General features: G+C 39.4%; 1 protein-coding gene across 2 annotated transcripts in view; it reads right to left on the reverse strand.

The window, feature by feature from the left end:
- The window catches only part of NCAN (neurocan), a 375601-nt gene that overhangs the window by 10098 nt on the left and 343869 nt on the right, over positions 1-21634 (reverse strand). For both annotated transcript variants that reach the window (XM_077475452.1, XM_077475453.1), the window contains 3 exons: positions 11790-11872; positions 3713-3857; positions 899-1081 (listed from right to left, as the gene is read on the reverse strand). In XM_077475452.1, coding sequence (XP_077331578.1) covers positions 899-1081; positions 3713-3857; positions 11790-11872 — 411 coding nt within the window. The remainder of the gene's footprint in view (positions 1-898; positions 1082-3712; positions 3858-11789; positions 11873-21634) is intronic.

The following is a 21634-nucleotide window of genomic DNA, read 5'->3' on the forward strand; positions in this document are numbered from 1 at the left end:
ACTTTTCACCATTGATTTTCACTATTGATTTTCACTGTATTTGGATTCACTTATATTCTGATTTTCATTATTTAGATTATTTAGGATTCTTTACCAAAGTTTATAAATTTCTTTATTAAGTCACATTTTCATTTTCATAGGTTAGGCGCTGCACTTTTATCTTTTATGTTTTGTTGTGCTTGGTTATAGTGTTCAGCTGCTGTTCTTTTAATTTTTTATTTTTTTAAATTTTGTTACTAAGCGCAGATTTTTTATACTTTTTTCTTGTTCTGAGTGGAACCTGTCCTTTGTAAACCGTTGTACGGTCTTGGCCACCGTGCTGCAGCTCAGTTTCAGGGTATTGGCAATCTTCTTATAGCCTAGGCCATTTTTATGTGGAGCAACAATTCTTTATTTCAGAGTCTCAGAGAGTTTTTTGCCATGAGGTGCCATGTTGAACTTCCAGTGACCAGTATGAGAGAGTGAGAGCAATAACACCAAATTTAACACACCTGCTCCCCATTCACACCTGAGACCTTGTAACACTAATGGGTCACATGACACCGGGGGGGAAATTGGGCCCAATTTGGCCATTTTCACTTAGGGGTGTACTCACTTTTGTTGCCAGCAGTTAGACATCAATGGCTGTGTGTTGAGTTATTTTGAGGGGACAGCAAATTTACACTGTTATACAAGCTCTACACTCACTAATTTACATTGTAACAAAGTGTTATTTCTTCAGTTTTGTCACATGAAAAGATATAATAAAATTTTTACAAAAATGTGAGGGGTGTACTCACTTTTGTAAGATACTGTATATGTTGCACACTTTTGGCTTAAATATTTAATTATACTTAAACATTTGTGGTTTATTTATTTATTTATTTTTGTTAGGGTAACATGTTTTTAATTTGCTTACGTTTGACACATAGGATACGGGGCCTATCCCATCTTCCATTTCGGTGACATCTGATCGTTGGTATGTGGCGCTGTATAAAACCATCCTGGCACTGGTAACGTATTGTAGAATGGATGCTATATTTTTCTTTTTTCTTACCGATAATGTCAGCGTTTTTGACAGATGGAGGTGAACCACAAAGGACTATGGGAAACAAAAATCATCTCAGCATTACACTAATTCTCACTTTTACAGCCTTATTAATAAAAGATATCAGAAGGAAAATTGGCTCATGTTAATTTTTTTCTGTTAAAATTGACTTTGTATGAAAATGGAAGGTACACTTGACTGGCAGCCCCTCCCCCGCCTCAAAAAAAGAATGGCTAAAATAAATCTTTGCTTTTTTTAAAAAACTTTCTTTTGTCAGCCATTTTTTTTATCAATTTGAAATTGGGAACAGAGTTGTTGGTAAAGCGGACCTTCTATTTTCCTCAGAGGCTAGCATAATCTTTGTTCAGACATCATCCGAGGTCAGCATCTACCAGCCTATGATGCTGAAAAGTTAATGACACCATCATGTAAATCATAATGTAGAAACAGTAACTTGTTATATGACACATATGGTCCCTCTGCCTGTAGCAGACTGATGATATTGTTTTCCCCGCATTACTTCAGAAATATGTTGAAAGATGAAGACAGAGGGTTATATTTATACATTTTTACCCAGGATTCACACATTTTACCAAATGAATCCAATTAGAAACTGTGTAAATCTTGGATTTGTGTGAATCTTGTGTGAAAACAATCATAAATTGACCAAATAATCTAGGAAAGGAGTCTGCAAACTTTTTAGTACGAAGGCCACAACAAATATATTACAAATATTTGTGGGCCAAAAAAAACAAAACAAAACGGTTTTATAAATAAATGAATAAACATGCTCCAAGAAATGACTCCACATCAGAGCCAAGAGTTCCCCTTACATATTAGAACCCCCTTACATTAGGGTCCTCGTCAGAATTCTTCTTTACGTTCTCTTTACATTACGGTCCCCATTAGAGCCCCCCTCCACATCTGGGTTCCCATCAGAGCCCCCGTTACATTAGGGTCCTAATCAAAGTCCCTCCTTTCATGGGAGTGCTCACATCAATGTTCCCATTAAATATATCCTTATATTAGCCCTTGTACACAGGGTCGGATATTCTGACAACCAAATCCATTGGATTTTGTCTGATGGATTTTGTCCGAAACTGTTGCATACACACGCTTGGACAAAGTTGTCGGAAAATCCAATTATACATAACGTGATGACGTTACGTCGTTAGGAGGGGACTACGTTCAGGCTAGTAGCCAATAGCTTTGGTCTAGGAATTTGATCTGAGCATGCGTGGCATTTTGTCCATCGGAGTAGGCTTCACATGATCGGAGTATGTCCGATAGGAGCATTTTGTCAGAAAATTTTATGGACAAGCTGGAAAACTTGGTCCGTCGGATACTCCGACGGAAACAGTCCGATGGAGACCACAAACAGTCGGATTATCCGACAAAACGGTCCAATAGGACACATTCCATCGGAATCTCCGACCGTGTGTACAAGGGCTTACAGGATTCAGTGGGGGTAGAGGTGGAGTGTAGAAAATGTCTTAGTGGACTAGATAAAATCTCTGTGGCCTGTGGGCTGTAGTTTGGAGACTCCTGATCTAGGCAGTTGCCTGCTAGCATCTCTACAAATAATATATTTCACTATGCATGAGTGTAACACAATAGTTATAACATCTTGGTTAATGAAAGATTCACCCATAAAATAGTATCCTTACTCAGTGAATTCTTCAAACTAGTTTAGTACTCCATTAATGACTAAATGGAGTCATTAATGGATGAATGCTGAGCCTTACAAACTCTAGTCGTACAATTTAAGCTTGCAGGATTTTATTACATTTCCCGGAAAATTAACTATATTTGACAGTAACTATAACATTATTGTTATTAATGTGTTATTTATGACTTATGCTAACTATACATATAATGATATGCTGTATCTTTTCAATATAGTGATCAATAAAATACCGGTAATTAAATCTTACAGATACCATTTACACTAAATGAGTGGCTCAATTAACGATTGTTTTCTTCAGAACAAGAATATGTCCTGGTAGAGAATCAAATCCAATTCAACCAAATCAATATTTATTTTTGTTGTGTCAAGCAATGGTTTTTAATGTAAATAGTTTTTGAAGCACTTAAGATCGATTGATCATTTGATAAAAAAAGGAAACCTTGTAATATAAAACATCATGAAGCGGTTGCAAAACTTATCATGAAAAGTCTGCAGTGCCTATTGACCACTATTATCTGTGTATTATAACCACTGATGATTTGATACTTTCTTTGCCACAATGTATCCTCTTTGTGTATTAGAAATTTTTCCGAGGTTCATTGGCCTGCAGGAGTTTCTAGCAGCCCAAATCATGCTCAGATGCATGTAGATTCCAGGTTTATCAGACTGGTAGTAGTGGCCAAAGGGGTTATGCAATAGTATGTATGTAGTAGGTGGGCAATCTTAAAGTTTTCCTGGACACTGATTAAAAAAAAAAAAGAAAGTGCATGAAAAATAACCTTCTTACATTGTTACTATAAGCAGGTAGGCTTCTCATAAACTTAGATACACCAGCAGTGTAATGAGTGTAAGACACTTTCTATGTTATAGTAAGAGCATATAAGGACAATTCTGTGCCTAGTATGATTTTACCTTCTCTGCTTCAGTTAAGGTACAATGTATAAAGAACATTATATTTCATTTTGAGGTCTGTAATTTTCATTTTTCACAGTACGTACCAGTTCCTTTCTTGCAGATGTAAGGTAAGTTGTAGTTGCATGGCACATCATTCCACTTGCCCTCTTCATGTGAAACCATAACTACACAGTCCTCTCCACCAGAAAAAAAGTTATCTGGCTGCTGATCCCGCCAGCTCTCATATTGCTGTGACAGATATGAAAATTAAAATAGGTTACAGGTCCTCCATATTTATGTATTATCTTATCATAGCAATTATTCAAAAATAATCCCTTGAGATAATCTCAAGTACAGGCATACCCCAATTTTAAGTACACAATGGGGTTTATTTACTAAAGCTGGAAAGTGCAAAATCAGGCTCATGTCTGCATAGAAACCAATGAGCTTCTAACCCCAGCTTGTTCAATTAAGCGTTGGTAATAAAACCTGGAAGCTCATTGGTTTCTATGCAGAAGTGAGCCTGATTTTGCACTTTCCAGCTTTAGTAGATAAACCCCATTGTGTACTTAAAAGTGGGGTATGCCTGTACTGAACAAAATGTGTACATACATCAATGTATTAAGATTGTTAGCAAAATTTAAACAGAGGACCTCAGTACTGCAAGTCTTCTAGTGCATTTGGGTATCTTTAGTTTGTATCCTTCAGCTTATCAGAAATCTAACAAGGGCATTTATCTCCACATTTCTGAGAGTACCAGCTATAGGTTTGTATATTGAGTTGATTATCATTATCAAAAAAAACATAAAACAATGCAGTTATGAAGTAATTGAGACATTGGGACATGTATTGTTCAATGCAGCTAGAGTAAATATCTAAAGATAGCCATCCATGGGTCGAATTTCTGAAATATTTTCTTCCGAAAACCATAACTAAGAATTTCCTTTCATAATTTTGCACCGTTAGTGGGGCTGCAGCACGGACGATTTTCGTGTGGCCAATGAATTTGAGTGATCAGGCATGTTGGAAATTTTTGGAAAAACAAACTAATCTCTAATCAATGATGGGAAAATTGTGTGAGAAATATAACCGAAAAAAGTAATGCTCATGAGCTGTGATCTGGAAAGAAAAGAAGATTCCCGGCCACAAAAATTATTTTCTGTACCAATATGAGTTGAAATTGAAGGCTTGGTTAATCTAATTTTCTAAATCAATGAAGGCACCGTCGGATCACAAAACACATGAAATTTCTGATTTTCATAAGAAAATTCGTTTGGAATTTGTCCCATGTATGGCCAGCTTAACCACTTAAGCCCCGGACCATTTGGCTGGCCAAGGACCAGAGCACTTTTTGCGATTCGGCACTGTGTTGCTTTAACTGACAATTGCGCGGCTGTGCGACGTGGCTTCCAAACAAAATTCACGTCCTTTTTTCCCCACAAATAGAGCTTTCTTTTGGTGGCATTTGATCACCTCTGCGGTTTTCATTTTTTGCACTATAAACAATAAAAGAGCAACAATTTTGAAAAAAAATGCATTATTTTTAAATTTTTGCTATAATAAATATCCCCCAAAAAATATATAAAAAACTTTTTTTCCTCAGTTTAGGCTGATACGTATTCTTCTACATATTTTTGGTAAAAAAATTGCAATAAGCTTTTATCGATCGGGTTACGCAAAAGTTATAGCGTCTACAAAATAGGGGATAGTTATATGGCATTTTTATTAATATTTTGCTTTTACTAGTAGTGGCGGTGATCAGCGATTCTTATCATGACTGCGACATTATGGCGGACAGATCGAACACTTTTGATGCTATTTTGGGACCATTCACATTTATACAGCAATTAATGTGATTAAAAATGCATTGATTACTGTGTAAATGTGAAGGGGTTAACCAGGAGGGGGCGCTGCAGGGGTTAAGTGTGTCCTAGGGAGTGATTCTAACTTGAGGGGGAGAGGCTACGTGTGACACGACAGCAATCACTGCTCCCAATCACACGTTAGTTGTGATCTGTGTCCTATCACTAGGAAGAATGGGGAAATGCTTGTTTACATCAGCATTTCCCTGTTCTTCCTCTCCGTGAGATGATCGTGGGTATATTCGTGGACATTGATTCCGCGGGACCTACGATCACACTCATGGAGCTTGCGGCAGGGTCGCGCGTGCACCGCCGGCAACTCGCACAGGACCACATGGTGGCAAATTTAAAAGGACATAACTGTATGCCCATTTGCCTGTCCGTGCCATTCTGCCAAAGTATATGTACATGCTGCGGTCGGCAAGTGGTTAAATCTGTCTTGATATTAGTCTATTGTAACCCCTGTACAACAACACTGGTGTGCTACAACGCCAAGCAGCATTCAGACAGGAGGCGAGAGCAGAGAGAAGACTCATTAGGATTCTGCTGCTCCTTCTCTGATGTCTAGCAGAGCAGTGTAAAGCTTAGGACTGACTTGATGAAGTAAATATTTTAAGAAAAACTGTTTCCATATTTACGGCAATATTAAGCATTTAAACAAAATGATTAGTTGTGTAATGTACTATAGGGTATAAGAGTAATGCCGCATACACACGACCGGACTTTTCGATAGACTAGGCCCGACAGTCTTCCCGACTGACTTTATGATGGAGTTACGACGGACTTTCCAAGCGAAAGGACTTGGCCACACACAAGCACACCAAAGTCCAATGGATTTGAACGTGATGACGTTCGACCGGACTAGAATAAGGAAGTTCATAGCCAGTAGCCAATAGCTGCCCTAGCTTCTGTTTTCATCCATCAGCCTAGCATACAAACAAACAGATTTTTCGACCAGACTCGAGTCTGTCGGAAAGATTTGAAACATGTTTTAAATCTAAAGTCTATCTGATTTTTAGACAGCAAAGGTCCGATAAAGGCCCGCACACGATCGACTTGTCCAGCGGATTCGTTCCGTCGGACCTAGTCCATCGAAAAAAGTCCGGTCGTGTATGTACGTGGCATAACACCTAAAAAATGGTTACTGCCATACACAGGGAGATATCACCTCAGTGTGATCTCACTGCGAAACTGGAGTTTCCACTGCTAGAAATCTGGCAAGTTGGGAAAAGAAATCAGATTTCCTGTACTGTACATTCACTGAAAACAGTGCTGATTTTGTGTGCTGTGTGTTTAACTAGATGATGAGCTGTAATCTATTTTGTTCTAATTTCTGTTAAAGTAGAATTACAGTCAAATACTAACTATACTTAAACCTGCTCCCACACCCACTCTAGGCCCTGTGCTAACTACCCTGAAAAGGAAAGATGTCTATACTTGCCTATTACCAATGACTTCCACTGCTGCCTCTGAGCCTATGAGGAGGGAGAGAGCATAGAGAGCTGCTGCTTGTGTGCACGGCGCTGGATCGAGATCAGGCTTGGATAAGTATGAGGGGTGAGAAAAAAACCTACAGATTTTAGAACCACTTTAAGCCTGTGGGGACAATTCTCACAATTAAGCTGTGGGCCTGTTGATTTACCAAAAATGCTTTCATTGTCTATGATAACAGACAAACATTTCTTTTATGTGGATTTGTCTTCCAGGAATCACAGTGCTTTGTTTACGTATAGACTCCCTCCCCCCTTTGGCTTTTCCACATTGTGTAGTGTTACAACCTCTCACTAATGTAAAAGTGGAAAAATATTAATATATATATCTATATATATCTATATATATCTATATATATCTATATATATCTATATATATATATATATATATATATATATATATATATATATATATATATATATAAAAGTTAAAAGCTGAAAAGATGTTATTGCAAAATCATTTACCCCTCTGCTCTAAACTCCAATTCTTAGCTCTAGTCCAACCAGCTTACACAGTATTGTATGCACAAATGAAGGAATTCCACGCAGTGAAGTTTGATTAACTAAAACTGGAGAGTGAAAAATCTGGTGCAGCTCTGCATAATAACCAATCAGCTTCCAGTTTTTATTTTGACAAAGCTTATTTGAACAAGCTGACATTAGAAGCCGATTGGCTACCATGCACAGCTGCACCAGATTTTGCACTCTCCAGTTTTAGTAAATCATCCTCAATGTCCATTGCACTCTGGAAATATAAACCGTTATAATGCATTATTGCAAAAACTATGCTAAACATTGTGCACTTGTGTATATATAATATGAGGGGCTTCTGATATTTGCAGGTTTCAGTGGCCATTAGGGGAGCAGGGGCACCGCCCCCCTATTAACTTGCCTGGCGGTATGATTCAGTCTGGAATTAGGTGCTGAAAGCGGTACAATTATTTTGCATGGAAATCTGGCGTTTTATTTTGTAGTCCTGTAATTCTTAGGAATAACGCTCTTAAATCTCTTCAAACCAGAGTCTAGCAGACATCCCGGGTATGATAAAGTTTATAATATAATAAAGAATAATAAAAATTATTCAATAATGTAATCAAATCCAAAAACACTGAAAAAGGGACACGTTTTGGTTACTATGGACAATCTCCAAATTCCAGGCAGAAAAAACAGTATTTATAATATAAAAGTGCATGCAGGGCACTGCACAGACCACTAGGGACAAAGGGGGTGTGTATTTTTTAATACAGCACTGTAATCTGTAAGATTACAGTGCTGTGTGTGTTTTGTGTCTTTTTACTTTTTCAATTTGGCGCCGATCTCCGCTTCCGTGCGCCGTAACGTCGCAGGGAACGGAGCTCGGCGGCATTCGTCACTGTGAATCGAGCGGAGGACAGCTCGCTCACACAGCGCAGCGGACATCGCTGGATCCAGGGGACAAGGTAAGTAAGTCTCCCTGTGTCCTCCCCTGCATCCAGCGAAGCGATCCTGAGTCTGGCTCGGGGTTACAGCTTCTATCAGTAAATTCCTAACCCGAGCCAGACTCGGGATTACCGCTAGGGGGTTTAATGCATCCAGCCCCTTAATCTACATGTGGGGCACCGGAAGCATGGATTCCAATGGGAGTTTTTTTTTTTAAACACATGATTAGAGCCAGAGGCTCTAATAGGTTTAAAAAAAGGGTGGGCTTGGAGCGAAGAGCACTGCGCCCCAAGCTCACCCAGTTGTGTGATAACAGCATATTAATATTTGCTATTGTTGCACTGATTCTCCTCCTGGCCAATCAGGAAGCGGGTTCCAAGACCCGTTTCCCGATTGGCCAAAAGGAGAATTATGATCCTATTGGCCTAGGAGGAGGAGGGAGGAGGAGGAGGGAGAAGATGTCTGGCTGCCGTGATGCCGACAAGGATCACCTCAAACTAACTGCAGCTCTCGCCATAGATGGGGTAAGTGCGGGGCTGGTAACTGACTGACCATGGGAGGGGGGGCTGCGGGGAGATCGACCAACCAACTCACCCACTGGGGGGCTATGGGTGTATTGTTTGCTGCCCCACCCAAAAAATACACCACCATGCTCAATGTCTATTTTTTTACTTTTTTTCTAGTTAATGTTAGTATTTTACGGATAATTTTGCTTTAATATTGAGTCATTTGAGAGGAAGTGTTAAACCTTATTATGAGCAGGGGCGGACTGACCATTGGGGCACTCGGGCACTGCCCGAGGGCCCCATGCTACTAGGGGGCCCCATCAGGGTTGCCAGCCTCAATATAACCAGGGAAAGTATGTGTCTGTGTGTGTGTGTGTATGTATGTGTATACTGTGTGGCCCCATAATCTCCTATTGCCCAGGGGCCCCATAATCTTCTATTGCCCAGGGGCCCCATAATCTCCTATTGCCCGGGGCCCCATGAGTTGTCAGTCCGCCCCTGATTATGAGTAAGATATTTAGTACATATTCTAATAATTAAAAGAGGCCATTGATAACTCACACGAAGCTGCAGAGATTTACAACTAGGACAGCAAATTATGTCATTATGACATATAGTATATAAACAGAGATGCTTCACAAAGCTGGGATTATGGAAGTGCATTAAAAACAGAATAAACATATTAAATCTCACTTGGAGTTTGGGTGACACGGAAAATCAGAAAATCATGAAATGTGTGTCTTTTTTTTATTCAAGTCTATCACATTGGAAAATGTGTGGTTGTAATGACTTGTTCAAATGTATCTAAGGCAACATAAGTAGGAAGATAGCTTTTATGAAGTTTTCACCAGTGGTAATTTTAAAATAGATGTAACAGATGTAAGTACTAATTTTACAACTTTTCTATTTGATCATGATATTAGTAATTTTGTCTGCTTGTTTAAAGTGGTTGTAAACCTCTGACATGAAATATGAACACAACATATCTATCTATAGCGTGTATTTGTCTCTATTAAGAGCACTAAATGTCATTGCTGTCTGCTGTCTCCTTCCTCTGTTATCAGCATGAGTTTTTCTGACACCAAGAGGTAAAAAGATAACAGGGTAGGGATCTCAAGCACACAGCCTGTGGAAGCCCAAGGATATAAGAGGCAGACATAAATGAATTAGGGCTATTCGGGGTTAATTTTGGATTAATTAGTGTTATGTAGGAGAAAAAGTATTTTGCTTTACACATTTGTTACAAACAGATCACAGAACAAGCTTATCATATTTTAAAGTGGCATTAAACCAAAAAGCAAAAATATAAAGCAGCTTACCAATCATCGATGTGGTGGCTGCATTCGTTTTTTTTTTGTTAGGCCTTTTCCCTCTGTTTTCCCCTGGTTATCTGGTCAGTAAACACACCTCCTGTTTAGAGCCCCCCCCCCCCCTCTGGATGAAGGAGCACAGGGAGCACCCTTGGACTGCAGCAGTGTAATATGTACTGGCAGATATAGATACAATAACAAATTAAAAGCAGACTCCAGCTCACACTTTATAAGCAGTTACAGCAAACTGTTTTCTTTTGGGATAAAAGTTTTATGTAAATAAATAAAAGCTGATAATTGTAAGCACACATGTCAGAGGTAAATGCTTTGTCTTATCGCTGTAACTGATACATCTGTAAGAAAGGTTGTTCTTTTAAAAAACATTAGACTTACTGATTGGATCACCAGAGGAAAACAAGGGAAAGAAAGCCTAAAAAGAAAAGTAATGCAGCCATCACATATTGTGGACAATTTTAGATATATTGTCATAAGAGTCCCCCTGTGTTCATTCTCCCCTAGCCCGCTCTAAAGAGCTGACTGGGGCAGACTGACGCTGGTTGAGATCCGTTAGGTAGTGGATAGCCTCCTGGGATTGGAAAGAGGTGTTTGCAGAGTGGGGGTATATCCGCCAGCGAAAGGGCCCCTATACATTGTACAGACGATCGTCTGGGGGTATATGCTTGCTCTGCAAGGATTGGTTGTGGGTGGATGTGTGCACATTGTCTCTGTTGTGTCTGATCACCACATGTGGAGATCGCAGCGCACATCTGTGTATAACCTTCCATCCACTGGGAAGTGTAGAATAATCCAGGTATACATTGTTCTCTGGAACAATGTATATTAAGGATTTCTATCAACTGAATTGTAGTCATCGTTCATTGGTTTTGTATGGTTTCCATCATTGACTATTTGAATGTATACATGTCTGTGATTGGTTCTTTTGAAGGAAAACAAATGTCTCATTGGCTGTCTGTGAAGACACCACTTTCTTCTGCATTGTATTGCATTGTATTGTTTAATTAACGCTGTTGGAAGGGTTCCTGTGTTGTCAAATCCTTATCATTTACATCCTGTGAGGACACAAGTTTTGTAGAAGGCGTTTAGCTGTTGGAGGCAAACCCTCCAGGGCATGGTTTCCTGTTGAGATGTAAATAAAAGCAGATTGCTCAGCTCAGAGGACACACATGTTGACCATTGGAGAATGTAAGAATGTTGGTGATGTCTCTTTAATGGGGAACTGATACTGATACTGTACTGATATTGCTTACTCTGAATTCACTGTACTCTGTAAATTTCTCACATTGTGCATTAGAAGCTACAGCACATCAGGTAGAGCTTGCCCCATGTCCTGGATGTGGGACATCTAGCTCTTTTATTCCCAGCCTAACTGTACCTGGCCCACCTCTTTCATTCATCGTCTTGAACTTATATTACTATAGTAAAGTGAATACTAATTGGTTGGTGTGGTGTGGGTTGCTGGTCTTTGCCCTTGTGCACCTTGCATTGTTTAATGAGTTAGCCAGATAGAGCTAGTTCAGTTAACTATAAAGGTATACCATTTAGAGCATTGTTCAAAATTCTCTGGTTTACTTACCAGTGCTGTATTATCTGTCCACTGGAAGTCCTGTTCCACTGTTCTATCATTGAGACCAATCCAGGTGTTCTCACGACCAAAACCTTACAGAAAGAGAAGAAGACCAAGATATTTATAATAGTAGGACTCATTTTTTATCCAATTAGACAAGCAAAGCTGCACACAAAGTATATTTGATCTCCCTATTTGTTTTCTGTATCAGTTGGCATCTTGGTCAAGTCTGCCTCATTTTTACATAAAACACAAAGTCAGGCAAGCATTTGCACCAATTTCTTTAACATTACTGACATTGGTTGACAAATCCAGTTAGTTCTTACAAATGCCACATTAAGGAACTGTCACTATGACTTCTACAGGTTCTTAAAGAAGTATTGCCAGTTTGTAGATGAAGAAAATGGCGGTAATTAAAACCAACTTGGAGATGGTGTACAGAGACACCCATGCTCAGATTGGGGCATGTCTGTGCCAGAAAACAGTAATCAATGATATAACTTCCCAGACACAACTGTGTTCCAGGTCCCATTCATCTCAGCTGGGAGCAGGGCTGCCTTTACAATTGATTGGACCTGGGCAGACATTTTCTTGGGCCCCTCCATGCAATTCCACCTGCTCTGAGACATACAATAAATAGTAGTTAGACTAAAAATCAGTTTACTAAATCAGATCAGGAAGTGGTTGTTAGAGGTTACAGCATACCATTACTGCTCATTGGCTGCTAGAGGTCACAGCACGTGACTTCTGCTTTTTAATTGTTTGCTAGAGATTACTGTACATCAATACTGCTCAGTGATTGGTTGCGAGAGGTTACTGCACTTTAGTACTGCTCACTGATTGATTGCTAGACTGTACTCAGGGAGGCATGATATACATATAAATGCCGCCTCTATTTACATATCAATGCAGATGGTCCAACACTATTAACATATTTATGGTGCCGCTATTTACATATCAGTCCCGGTTATTTACATGTAAGCACAGGGTCTGCAGGTGAATCATCTGTACACAACAATAGGGCAGAGCTGGGCAGAATTAGTAACATAACTTGACACTGAGATATCAGGACACAGCACGGGACTAAAACTTCAAGGGACAATGGAATTTAAACTGGGATAGTTGGCAAGTATTAGGCAACTACTTTGGGCCCCAAAACAATGACAGGGCCCAGGGCAGCTGCCCCTTTTGCCCTGCCTTAAAGATGCTCCTGGCTGGGAGCTTCCCAGATTGAAAGCTGAATACAAACAAAGGGGTCTGGGTACTGGCGATGCCATTACCCAAACATGTCAAGTGCCTATATTTGAGAAATGATGACTCACATGCCTGATAGGGAAGTAGTATAGCCTAGTGGAATAAATTTAATGGTTGGGGGGGGGGGGGTCACTTTGACCTCAGTGCTGGCCCAAAATATTTATATGCCTGTTCCTGACAGGTATGTGAATCTTTTGGACCAGCACTACTAATTTTGGTGCTGACACCAGGCAGAATTCTAAAGGGTGTCACTGATACTCTTTATGGATTTTCACGAAATGTCATCTTGCAGAACCCCAACTTTATTATATGTAAAGCTGAACTCCAAGCACAGGTAAATAATAGGGTGTATTCCTTTAATAAGAATAAAATGCATATTTACATGCAACTTGTGTAAGTACGTAAATCTGTCTTGATATTCGCCTCTGTTGCAAACCATAAACATTTCAATCTAATTGTACAATTTAGCTCGATTATGTAGTGCAAGGACCTAACTGATTAGTTATGAATGAAATGGAATGTTTAAGAAGGATCTCAGAATACATAGTTCAATAAATGTATATGAGATTGTATAGGGATTCTATATTTATATTGTAATGCTTACGACCAGCTTGGAAGTAGGACATGGAATCGTAGGGACTAATCAGGATCTGCTGCATGCACACAAGCTATCAAGAACATGCTGACCTGGTGAAGTTAACAGAGTGAACAGTATTAATGACTTATCAGTGTGTTATTGCTTCTTCACTGTCCATTCAGCAGACAGAGAAGTGACAACTCTAGGTTCCGTAACTCTAATGCCGTGTACACACAGTCAGACTTTCCGATGGTTTTTACGACGGAGTTCCAACAGAGTTCCGCTGAAACGGACTTGCCTACACACAATTACACCAAAGTCCGTTTGCTTAGAACGCAATGACGTACGACAGGACTAGAAAAGGAAGTTCAATAGCCAGTAGCCAAAAGCTGCCCTTGCGTCGTATTTGGTCCATCGGAGTAGCATACAGACAAACAGTTTTCCAGATAGGAATTGATTCAGTTGGAAAGATTTAAAACATGTTCTATTTCTAGGTCCGTCAGAATTTTTGAAAAAAAAAAAAAATCAGATGAAGCCCACACACGATCAGAATATCTAATGAAATGATTCCATCTGACCTTTTCTGCCGGAAAGTCTGGTTGTGTGTACACGGCATAACAGAGGAAGTGATGTTACACTCCTGGCTGCGCAGTCTAGCAAAGGCGTAGAAATCACAAAAGAGGCTGAGTAAAATTACAAATCCTTTTGCAATTAAGATGGTGTATTTTACTTTGCATATGCAAGGAGATTAAATATTAAATACAATACAAATGTTTAATGACAATCAAATAAAATATATAAAGAGGAAATAATTTCCTAAAAACTTTCCCTAATTGTACATGAAAATGATTTCACATATGGTATGAGTCTGATTCTCTACAAGTGCAGGTTCTCCGATACCTTGATTAATAACCTATGGAACAACACTAATAAAAAATTCACACCAGTAAGTATTAACTGGTAAAGTTAAATATATCAGACTGTCAGTACTGTGGTCATGTGAGAGCTAGAAGATTAATATTTAATTGTTATAACCATTATTCTAAGTATGTTACATGTAGTGACTAGATTTTGAATTTCCTTATAGCTGTGATGTGTCTTTTCAGATGAAAAAAATGGCTTCATAAATGTGACCTATGTTTATTTCAGCCAGCAAAATAAAGGCTACGAGGAACATTAAGTCCACTCTGAAAAATCAATGCAGATCTATTTTTCTTTGGGGTTGTTTCGTACTTACTGCATACCTTCCAGCTCTTGTTACAATTGCAATAAAAAATACATGAAGACTGAGATCTACCAAATACACTTAAAGGAACATAAAATCAATGATCTCTACTGGCCACTGCAATCTCCCAAACCTCGGGTAATTAATTTGTGGTCTGAACTCACAAGTAAGTGTGAAATACCTAAAAAAATATTTTAGTTTCCTTATAAATATTAATGATTTTTTTATTTGCATTGTGTACAAATATGTACCATGGAGATATACATCAATAGTCTTTTTTTTATTTTATCTTTATGGAATAGCTGAGCAATGTATAGTACCAGAGTATCTGAGTAAGGCACATAGCTGCAAGGAGCAATAATTGGGTAAATCCACTTCTACATTAAAAATTAATCCAATTAAATTGAAAGTGTTTGTTAACCTAAAGAAAAAACAAACAAAAAAAAGAAGATCCCATTCCTTTGAAGCATGTTATACAGCACAGGGCTTGTGCTGTGTAATTTTGCCCCTCTTATTACCTAAAAAACCTGGCTGATTCTGCCTGGCTATACCCTCCCCTCTGTAAACTGACCATACTATATCATGGATGCTGAGCCCTGACACCGTGGTCAGTTTACAAGCCTCTGTCATCCACTGCTCTCCCCTGTCCTTCTCTGACCTTGCCCCACCCCTCCCCTCTCTGCCTATATTCTCATGTCAGTGCCCGCCCCCTCCCATCCTGCTGCTCTCATAACTACTATAAAATCTTCCTATCCCCTCTGTAACATAACATTATGTGTCCCTGTGTTAGATTAAAAAAAAATACCAACCTGTACCTATATGAGAGTGTCTCCTTGCACTCACATGACTCCTTGGCTCTGTTTTCTTCCCCTCCTCTGCTGAAGTCATCAGGAGTTCTCTGCCCTGCCCACTGGAGCTCTCATCCGGGCAGAGGAGAGAGCTGAGGAGTCACGTGAGCTCTGATGTGGGTACAGATCGGCATATTTTTTTTATATGACACATTGGCACATAATGTTATACTACAGGGGATGGGAGTTTTTTTTTTTTTATAGTAGTGGCTTAACAACCCCTTTTTAAAGAGTACAGTAGTTTCTGAGCTTACATATAAGATCATATACAAAATACTAAATAACAAATATAACATGACACTTAAAAATCTCCATGATACATTACGTAGTTTGACCCGTTCTTGTGCTGGTGAGAATACTTAGTAATACCTGCATATTTGTATTCCTTCAATGTGTTCATGCGCCTGAATTAACAGTAAGGCCGCGTACACACGGGCGGACTGTCTGACGGACTTGGTCAGCTGAAACGTGTTTCAGCAGACAATCCGCTCGTGTGTGGGCTTCAGCGGACTTTTTCAGCGGACAGTCTGGCGGACTAAGTCTTTCGGAATTTCCGTAATATTGTCCGTCCAAACTTGGTTTCAGCGGACAGTCCGCTCGTGAGTAGGCTAGTTTGACGGACTAAGTATGGCGCATGCTCAGAAAGGATTTACACGGCCGAAGGTTGCATTGCAGTGTATTGGACGTCGTATTTCTAGTCCCGTCGTACGTGCCGTACACATCATCGCGCAAGCTTTCAGCGGACTGTCTGTTCGTCGTGTGTGGTCAAGTCCGTTCATTCAAAAGTAGGACGGACTGTCTGTCGGATTGTCTGACGGACTTAGTTGGACGTATAGTCCGCCCGTGTGTACGCGGCCTAAGTTACACATTTTTAGCATTTCGTCTTTTGTGACTCCAATGGGTAGAGAGCTTTTAGAAGAGGATTGAGAATGCCTTGAAGTAACAGAGCTCAGAAAAAGGGAAAAAAAGAAAGAGAAACGCTCAAGTGATCCACATGGAGGCAAGAGGGAGAAAAGAGAAGGAGTCAGGAGAGGCAGGAAGGGTGAGGGAGAAGTGTATCTTGCTGAGGGCTATAGGAACGCCTCATAAATAGGGCTGCACTTTAGTTGAAAATTGATCCATGGATACCATATTGATAGGAACTTTTTATAAGAACTATTATCATTCTTGAAGGCTAGCTGTTCAGGGGTAGTAAAGCCCACTTTGTTATTTTTACCTACAGGTAAGTCTATAATAAGGATTACCTGTAGGTAATGTCAATATTTCCCAAGTTCACTGTTTAGGAGATATTCACCCTGCATGCAGCTGGTGATGCTCTGAAGGTCCGGCATACCTTGTTGGACTTTCAGAGCTTCGTGCCAAAACCGAGGGCACACACATGCGTGGGAGTGACCTCATGGCCAATCACACTGGAGAGTGCAAACCCGGAAGAAAGACTGGGGGAAGATGTCAGCCCTCTCAACAGTGACAGCTCACCGCTGGAAGGCTTAATTCCAAGGTAAGTATTTCATAATGTGCTAGTATGCAATGCATACTAGCACAATCTGCATTTGCCCTACAGGTGTTTTTTGTAACCATCAGCTGGTTACTACCGCTTTAGTTTATCCATCCTCAAAATGTAGTGAAGTTCTTTGACTCATTCTTTGAGAGTGGCCATTAAAATCTTAACTTATGTATTCATCATTTCAGGTTTGAAATTCTCACACATTTTTACTATCCTGCTTTGTTTCCATTGGTAAATGCGGCCTTCTAAAGCTGTAAACACATCCATGGATCCAATCATTTTATAATGTCTTTGTATGACATCTTCTGTCTTAACCACTTCCCGACTGGCGCACGACAATACACGTTGGCAGAATGGCACGGGCAGGCAAATTGGCGTACAGGTACGTCCATTTGTATTTGCCGCCCTGCCATCGGTGCGCGCGTGCCAGTCGGGACCCCCGTGAGTCGATCGCCACCGGGATACCCGCGATCATCTCACGGGGAGGCTGAACGGGGAGATGCCGATGTAAACAGCATGTGATTGGAGAAGAGATCGGTGTTCACTAACACACAGCCCAGCCCCCTACAGTTAGTAACACGCCCCTAGGACAAACTTAACCCCTACACTGCCACCCCCTGGTTAACCCCTTCACTGCCAGTGTCATTTACACAGGAATCATTGCATTTGTATAGCACTGATTGCTGTATAAAAACATCCGATGTGTCCGCCATAATGTCGCAGTCACAATAGAAATCGCTGATCACCGCGATTACTAGTAAAAAAAATTATTAATAAAAATGCCATAAAACTATCCCCTATTTTGTAAACGCTATAAGTTTTGCACAAACCAATCAATAATTGCTTATTGCGATTTTTTTTACCAAAAATATGTAGAAGAATACGTATCGGCCTAAACTGAGGAAAAAAAAAGTTTTTTTATATATTTTTGGGGGATATTTATTATAGCAAAAGGTAAAAAATTATGCGTTTTTTTTTAAATTGTCACTCTATTTTTGTTTATAGCGCAAAAAATAAAAAACGTAGGGGTGATCAAATAACACCAAAAGAAAGCTCTATTTGTGGGAAAAAAAGGACGTCAATTTTGTTTGGGAGCCATGTCGCACGACCGCGCAATTGTCAGTTAAAGCGACGCTGTATCGAATCGCAAAAAGTGGTCTGGTCTTAAGCCAGCAAAAAGTTGTGCTAGGTTTTCTGGAGGAAGGTAGGGTAAATATACAGGAACAATCATGGAACTGGCTTATTTTGAGGGAGGCAATAGCAATGTTTTCTAGAACACCTGAAAATAGCTTGATTAGAGGATTGTCATCTAATTTTTTATTGTGATCTCAAATCACAAAGTTCTTGAATTTTACTAGAGCACAATAGAGATCCCACAAAGTGGTTTGGATTTTATTGTATGTCACTTCCAGATTGTAACCTTTGAGTTTGTCCCAAGTAATGGGGTAAAAAAAGGCAAGTATTACAGTAGATTGGAAAATTCGATTTTTTTAATTTAACCTGTGGGCTAAACAATAAAAAAAAAAAAAATCTGAAAAACAGATTCTTATATCCAAGCTATATACCGCAGATAAACAAACTCCTCTTCTGGGCTATTGTATCCCAACAACCGCCTGGGGCAACTGTCAGCATTTCTGAACAGTGGATGCTTTTGCTTGGATGCAGCTGCTGTTTGGCCAGCAGACACTTTTTAACTGAAGGATGACGCAGGCAGACAGAAGCACCCACTAAGTGAATTTCGGTCAGTTCATTCGGAAACCAGCTGAAACTCGGACAATGTATAACCAGCTTTATTAAAGTCAAAAAGTTTAAAGTATGAGCTGGGGCATGGACAAATTAAAGCAGCATTAATTTAAATCAAAAATATAATGTATGGCAGCTTACCAATTATTTGATGTGGTGACTGCATTAGTTGTTAGACTTTTTTACTCTGTTTTCACCTGGTGATCTGGCCAGTAACACACCTTCTGTATTAGAAGGCCTGCACTCTGAATGAAGAAGCACAGGGGCACCTTTGGACAGTAGCATTATCTGGGGGGAGGGGAGTGTTAGATGTACTAGCAGATTTAGACAAAGCAACAAACTGAAGCCAAACTCCAGCTCACACTGCAGTAACAGCAACAGTTTTTTTTCTTTTGGGATAGAGTTTTTATATGAATAAATAAAAGCTGAACATTGTAAACAGCCCTGTCCATGTTAAATGGTTTGTCTTAACTGATACATATGCAGAAGAGCCTGTTCTGTTGAAAAACAACTGACTTATTGGCTGGATCAGCAGGTATAAATAAATGAAACAAAGCCTAAGAAAAACAAATGCAGCCATCGCATCTAATGCCGTGTACACACAACCGGACTTTTAGACGGACTAGGTCCGACTGTCTTCCTGATGGACTTTCAGCAGAGGTCTGACGGACTTTCTGAACGAACGAACTTGGCCACACATGACCGAAGTAAGTCCGTTTGAAAGTCCGTTAGTTTTGAACGTGATGACGTAAATGAGACTAAAGAAGGAAGTTCAATAGCCAGTAGCCCTTGCATCATATTTGGTCCGTTGGCCTAGCACACAGACAAAAGGTTTTCCCGATTTTTATTCCATCCGATTTGAGTCCGTCGGACAGATTTGAAACATGTTTTATTTATTTCTAGGTCCATCGAACTTTTGGGAAAAAGAAGTCAGCTGGAGCCAACACACGATCTAATTGTCCGACGGATTCCGGTCCGCCGGTCCAAGTCTGCTGGAAAGTCTGATCGTGTGTACATGGCATAGGAATTGGTAAGCTGCAATATATTATTGCTACAATGTTACTAAAGCGCTGATGTGAATATAAAAAAATTGTGATATAACTGGAAAAAAAAATATTAAAAGATAATCAAATGATAATTGCTACAATTATTGTCTTGTGTACTGATATCACAATTTTTTTTAATATATAGGGTTAATAATGCACTAATATCAACCTTCTAATATTGCACAGTGCACCAACAAACTATTATTATATATATAAATATTTGGAAAAATAAAACATATAAAATAAGTGTCCAATAAAACATCCACCACCATTAAAGTGATTCCAACTACTCCCAAAGTTAATGAATGAATGCTGTGGGAGGACAAAAAAACAGACACCTCTCTTGATTAATTAAAATCCAAGCTCTCAAACTTTGTTGGTCGGACATTCCGACGAAAAAAAGTCTGATGTAGCCCACACACGGTCAGATTATCTGACAATATGGTCCGATCGGACCTTTTCTCCAACCATCACAGCTCCCAGACTTTGTTATATTTAACCAGTGAATTGTGGAAGCAAACTGTAAGCTTTTCAATCAATTAGACATCTCGGATCCTTGTGTGAAGTTCTATGATAAATAGGGGATCAACAGTCTTCCATTTGTGGACCGCTAAGCATCTCTCTGCCATGTGTGTGTATGTGTTAGTAATTTTTTGGCTGGTTTGGAAAAGTCTTTTGGGGGTAGACCCAAGAGGAAACCTTTGTGGGGGGGGGGGGGATACAGGTGTCAAACCCTCAAGATATGAACAGTTTTCCTGTAGGTTTTCATAAGTGGGCATTGGCAGTATATGTGTTGCAAGGACCCGAGGTCCTTCTTGCATATCAATATCTGTTAGAGGATATTGGGTATATGTTGCATAGAAGGTCTGGTACCAATGGAAAAAGTATTTTGCATTGCTCTTAGAGGCTTTTAGTGGCTTGTGACCATATTATTTACCATATTTCCAGAGGCAATTCCTCTTCCAGAATTTTCTGCATTGGCCATTTATGGAAGAGTAGCAGCTTCCCATGATTGGTTGGTTGGTTCAAGTGGCTGATTTCCATTGTAATTTTTTTTACCAACTGGTTTACCCCTTACATAGCTGGTACCACTTCCATTAGTAATAAATTAAACATTGGAGTTAATCTTCATTACCAAAATACTTTATTATTTACACCATTAGTCTCTAAATTGACTCGGTGTTCTTTCAAATGTTCTTTTCAGGCTTCTGATATGAAATTGTAAGACTTTTAGTAGTGATTCATCTTTATATTTTTTATGCTTCCATGTTTAAACTCTGCAACATGCTCTCAGATATGTAAATTATCTGCTGCTGTTAAAACTGCTTATTACCACCTCCAATTTTCCCATTTAAATATTTTCCACACAGAGTTTTTACTCTGGAATATTTTGCAATATGCTGTCAGACTGCCTAATACTGAATACTTAAAATTCTGCCTGAAAACACATTTTTTTTACATATCTTATTCTATACTTACTTGCCAATTTATTCACATTCCCACTCACTGTGCACAGCACTCCATCCTCTTCTGTGACATATTTATAGATGATATCTTTATCATATTTTTTATTTCTTAATTGTATATAATCTTTTACCAAACTTTTTCTCCTGCTTATTAACTCCATGTCTAATACTTGTCTAAATTGGAAGTAAAG

Source organism: Lithobates pipiens, unplaced genomic scaffold (assembly GCF_037356315.1).
Source record: "Lithobates pipiens isolate NorthernLeopardFrog02 unplaced genomic scaffold, aLitPip1_a1.2 Scaffold_13, whole genome shotgun sequence".
Taxonomy (NCBI): domain Eukaryota; kingdom Metazoa; phylum Chordata; class Amphibia; order Anura; family Ranidae; genus Lithobates; species Lithobates pipiens.